The sequence below is a fragment of the Cariama cristata genome, unplaced genomic scaffold, assembly GCF_000690535.1.
Source record: "Cariama cristata isolate BGI_N322 unplaced genomic scaffold, ASM69053v1 scaffold44878, whole genome shotgun sequence".
Taxonomy (NCBI): Eukaryota; Metazoa; Chordata; class Aves; order Cariamiformes; family Cariamidae; genus Cariama; species Cariama cristata.
Window position 1 is genome coordinate 1 of NW_009632484.1, and position 5,336 is coordinate 5,336.

A 5,336-nucleotide genomic window follows, 5' to 3' on the forward strand; every position below is an offset into this window, starting at 1 on the left:
TTGGAGCGGCGATAAAGCGGTCTGTGGCCTCTGCAGAGCGACGACTCGGACGTATGGGATGACACGGCCCTCATCAAGGCGTACGACAAGGCGGTGGCCTCTTTCAAGGTAAGGGGGGGCGACCTGGGCGTAGCTGGACCCTGGGCTGAGGCCGCTGGATTGCCTTTTATCGTTTTCCTCCTTTCTTTTCCCGAAGAATGCTTTAAAGAATGGAGAGTGTTCGGAGCCTTCGGACAAACAGGAGCAGCGCCTGGGCATGAAGAGAAGAAGCAATAAAAAGAGCAGAAATAGAAAGAAGAGTAACACAGTGCCTTTGAAACAGGTCACCTCGCCTCTAAATGCTAGTGATGCTCGTACTGCATGTTGTACTCTGTGGTATTCAAAAGTAGCTTTTTCAGAGTAACATTCTGGAGTAGGGGAATGATAGTGTTATAAACCTTATTTTTAGGTTACATTAAGCAATTTCACTAAATACAAAGGAAAAACTTTCTGGGTGGGAGTCATCTTTCTCGTGGCTGGGACACAAGAAGTTCCGTCTGAATATAAGGAAGAACTTCTATACGTTGAGGGTGGCAGAGCACTGGAATAGGCTGCCCAGAGAGGTTGTGGAGTCTCCATCTCCGGAGACCTTAAAAACCTGCCTGGATGCGTTCCTGTGCAACCTGCTGTAGTCAGACTGGATGATCTCCAGAGGTCCCTGCCAACTCTAGCCATTCTGTGATTTTCTCTGATTGTTGGTGTAGATGTTTACTTGCCTCTCTTGCTTTTGTTGCAGTGGAAAGTTGGTGACAGCTGTAATGCTGTTTGGTCTGAGGATGGTAACATGTACCTAGCAACTGTTGCCTCCATCAATCAGAAGAGAGGCACATGTGTTGTTACTTACATGGGATATGGAAATCAGGAGGAGCAGAACCTGTCTGATCTACTTCCTGCAGCCAGCGATGAAACAGTAAATGGGACGGGGAATTCTGGGGAGGTGAGGGACACTTTTTTATTCTGCTGGGAGAATCAACTTTTTCAGTATTTCTGGTACCACTGTGGTGTTCAGAGTGAGAATTGATACCCAGTTCCATTGTGAACGGGCACAAGCTGATAGAGGGAATGAAAGCATCCCCTTCTTGAACTCAGCATGGAAGAAACAGAGGGGACAACAAGAAATTGACAAGGGAAAGATAGCTAAAATGGTGAGCCGATAAGATTATGAGGTTGTAAGATAAGATTATAAGGTTATAAGAACTTTCCAGAGTAGGACTGGGAGGGCTAGAGAGAGGGAAGGATGTGGATGGGGCTTTCCAAGCTTTTTTATGCTAAAATTACTTGCTGTAAACTCCTATTTAGTACATCTCCTAAAAACATCTTGGTCTTCTAGAATGAAAATGAGACTCCATATTCAACAGATGAAAGTGAAAAATCTTCCCAGTCACCTCGAAACAAAAACAACTGCACGAAAGCAAGATTCTCCCCTCAAAACCTACATTTTCCTGCACCACCAGCAGCCCCAGGCCTGGGAAGGGTAAGCTCAACCTTATCTGAAATAATTTATATACCACTGTTAAGCCTGGTATTGTTATAAATTCTGAGACAATAGGGTGATATTTGTCGTTCCCTAAATAACAGCATTTTGAGAATGGATATACAGATATGCATGTTAGAACCTATTGGTATATCATTTTATAATAATCTCGCCACAGTGTAGCCCTTTTGTAGTGCCGATGTCTTGTGAGGAAAGCCTTCTCCTTAGCTAACACTTGCTTTGCAATTACCTTGTAATTTAAAAGATGTTGTTTCCTGGATAGTGCTGTTAATGATAGCACTGTTGATATTTTAAGGTTGCACTTTTTCTAGCCAATTGATATATTTTGCTACACAGGACATTGAAGGCAGCAAAAGTGGTGTCCGAATGTCATAGAAGCTCTCAGCTGTAGCTTCACTATTGAATTGTGAAGGCTGGGCTATTGATACATTCTTCAGTGTTCCTGTTGTGTGGGAGTCTAAGTAATAGTGCAGTTCAACGCAGCATTGTATTTTCTGAATATTGCTATTTGTGCAAGATTTCTTTATAAGATTTTCTTTTATCTTTTTTCTTTCATATCAATAGACTTGTATCTAAGCTCATTTTAGAAACATTCACAAGCATAATGGAATTTTGTCAGCATGTGCCCCGAGCCACACTGGAGCAGAGAAATTGTCGGTTTGCCTGTGGCCAATATTAGATATACTTCATGTGGGAGTGCAACCACTGGCTTCTATTTAGGAAAAAACTTTTAAATGCTTCTGTTAACTAGAAGCCTGTTTCAGCACTGTTTATCTCAGTGACATGTGTAATGGAAGTTTTACTTTTCCAGTCATGGAATGCTCCACAGAAATAGCTACTGTGTGGTGTTATTGCAGTTTCATTAAATTGCTGGATGTGTTGTCTTTAGTTTAAGGTATCTGAATTGCTTCAAATAATTCTCTTAAATAAAATCGTAATGCCTGAAATTTCTTTTTAATTTGCACTATTCGATTTTTTCAACGTAGCCTGGATCAAAATTCAAGGCACCTCCATCATTTTTATCATGCTGGCCCCCACCCTTCCCAGCAGGACCACCGGTAAGTGATAGGAGAATGAGGAATAAAGTGTCAGAGATGAGTATTGGTGATCTCAAGTTTTCTAACTGAATGTACTCACCGTCTGTATTTTTAGAACACATTTCTGTGTTAGAGTCTGTGTTTTCCAGGTATTTGATAACACATTCAGTTACAAATAGTACAGGAATCTAATGCACAAGGTCTGGTCTGCACTCATTTTGTGACAGTGAAGCTGTTGGTAAGAATATCAAGAGAAAAATTATTTGAAGAAACTACACTTTACATTTGATTAACAGCATTTCACTGATACAGATCAATATTTTCCCCTAAAACAACTTTTTGTGTGCAGTCAAGCTACAGGAATCCTGTTTCTCCCAGGCTTTGGAAATTACATGTTTTCAGAAAATAGCATCTTATTTGACTCCTTTTCAGAAAATGCATTGAGGAAATGTTCCTATTTTTCAGTTTTATATTTTGATCTTTTAGAATTGCTTGCTATCTAACCTGGAATATACCCTGTTGAAAGACATTTCCTTTGTGATTTGTTAGTTGATTCCTCCTCCACCACCTATGAGGCCAGACTCTCCTGAGGATGATGAAGCATTGGGGAGCATGTTGATAGCCTGGTATATGAGTGGTTATCACACTGGGTATTATCTGGTATGTGTCACTTTTGTCTTGAAGTGTCTTTGTAATTTTGCTTTTGTGTTGCTGCTGATGTTTCCAGGAAGAAGTTAGGCAGGAAGGGCCGCTTTTAGATCTCTTACCCTGATTTATGATAGCTAAATTTAAGGGTATTTTGTGTTGTACAAGTGTTTTTGTGCTTGAGTAAGAGTCATGTGAGCCAGCATATATGTATAGTCGATGTTGTTTTAGTCCTTTGTTCCACTGGAGTGGTCCCGTTAGGTACTTTTATAGCCAGTGTTTTATAGCCATTCTGAAACAACCAGTTCTGTCTTTGTAGACAGGTGGAGTGAATATGTTTATTTTTCAGTAGTCTTCTATGTATTTTCTTTGAGTATGAGCAGTAGTATCACATTTAGGATCAGATATGGCATTTTTGCAGAGAGTGTTCATCAGTAATTGTTTCAGGTGATTGTGAAGGTCCAGCAGGAGCTGTCAGCACAGTTGTGAAAAATCTGTGGCATGTAGTATTGATTTCTATTTTCCTTTGTACATTTATGAAGAAAGAAAATTACGGGAGGAATTAAACTCTTTGCATTGGGAAAGTTTAAAAAGGAGGATTTGGTGCCACAGGGTATCTTCAAAAGACTAGTTTTGGAATTTCTTGCTTCAGATTATATATAATTGTGGATTACTTCAATTTACTTTTAATTGAACAAGAAACATATATTTGAAATTATTTTGTAGAGCCACTGATTATACAGAAGACATGTAGTTTGGCTTTTGTCCTTTTTAAACTACTGATTCTAATTTCCCCAAAGAGTTAGAAGCTATTCTTGGTTTGTAAAGGACCCCCAAAAATTGTCCAAAAATATTTCTATTCTGTGACTAAAGCTTTTATTTCCATGTTAGTAAAACCAAGATTTTACTAAATTGAATCCTGTAGGGTTTAAAACAAAGTCGAATGGAAGCAGCACTGGAGAGAGAAATGCATGCAAAATAACTGAATATCCATCATTGTTTTGAAGGATTGTAAGTATCATAATTTTGTGCTAAATGCAGATACAGTGTTGGTTGTCAAATTTGTTTGAAACTATAGTTCATTTTACAAGCTCTCAACAAGTTTTGAATTCTGTGCAAAAACTGTGAGCTTCGGGACTTCCATCCGCTCTTATGGCTCTCTTTGAAGACTGCTTCTGCCAGTATTAGTCCCATCTTTGCTTAGCACTGTGGAATAGTATTTTCTCAGCTAGAACGAAGGAAGGTGTTTTATTCTCTGATGAGAGGTTTAACTACAGCATCTTTCTACATCAGGATTAACCGCGCAGCTTATGTGAATTATTAAGAGTTACCTTATTTGTTTATGGGCTATTTTGAAAAGAAAAGGTAAAGTGAAATGCAGTTTTTCATCCATGTACAAATCTTCAGAAGCAACTGCGTCTTTATACAGATGGGATAGCAGGATGTGTAGCCAAGCTTTGTTTGCAGGACAAGACCGACATTTCAGTTTGATATTGTTGAGGAATTCTGTTCTCATTACTTTGGTGCCTGTGCTTTTATTTGAAATCCTCTGTTTAGAATTCTCCAGTATATTGTTCAGTTCCTTATAGAACAAAACTATGTTCTCCTGGGGACTTGTTTTTCTGATTTTCTGTGACAACGTGTAGTTTTTGTGCAATTGAGTAATTCTTGTTTGTTTGTTTAAAAACAAAAAGCTCTTGTATACTAATTTTGCTTCTTTTTTTAAAGCCAGGTAGAAATCTTTCCCACTGAGAGGTGTATGTCACTTATGCACTGATGGTTGATGATGAAGATCAGAATTTTATCAAGGCAATTAATCTTAACATTTTCTTAACATTGAGCTGCCTCTGATAACAAGTAAACAAGTAACTTGAGACTAGCAATTATATGTGCATTGAAATAAGCTATTTCTTAAACACCTCTAGTCAAATGCATTTAGAAAGCACTGCAGCAATAAAATACTTCTTAATTCCCTAAAACAGTTTTAAGTCTTCTAGCCCCACGTGACAGATTTCATTTATCTCTCATTTTAACACCTCTGGTATTCCTCAGACTTCTTATCTGAATGACACCACCAGAACTAGCAATTACAGTGTACTCTCTTAGGAGACAGCTGTGGC

At 38.7% G+C, this 5,336-nt stretch overlaps 1 protein-coding gene across 1 annotated transcript; it reads left to right on the plus strand.

Annotated features, from left to right (window-relative positions):
• Nucleotides 1–38: 38 nt before the first annotated feature.
• LOC104156100 (survival of motor neuron protein-like) lies at nucleotides 39–4,198 on the plus strand. The gene is made up of 7 exons (XM_009706354.1): nucleotides 39–108; nucleotides 197–322; nucleotides 776–949; nucleotides 1,370–1,513; nucleotides 2,521–2,592; nucleotides 3,121–3,231; nucleotides 4,142–4,198. Exons 2-7 carry the CDS (start codon nucleotides 257–259, stop codon nucleotides 4,196–4,198), a joined length of 624 nt encoding a protein of 207 aa, XP_009704656.1. The 5' UTR covers nucleotides 39–108; nucleotides 197–256.
• The last annotated feature ends 1,138 nt before the right edge of the window (nucleotides 4,199–5,336 follow it).

Bases quoted from the DNA above. Each gene is read 5' to 3' on its own strand.
- LOC104156100 (XM_009706354.1), top strand. From the start codon at position 257: ATGAAGAGAAGAAGCAATAAAAAGAGCAGAAATAGAAAGAAGAGTAAC. The intron at 323-775 runs GTCACCTCGCCT...CTTTTGTTGCAG, and splicing joins ACACAGTGCCTTTGAAACAG to TGGAAAGTTGGTGACAGCTG. The intron at 3,232-4,141 runs GTATGTGTCACT...TGAATCCTGTAG, and splicing joins ATCACACTGGGTATTATCTG to GGTTTAAAACAAAGTCGAAT.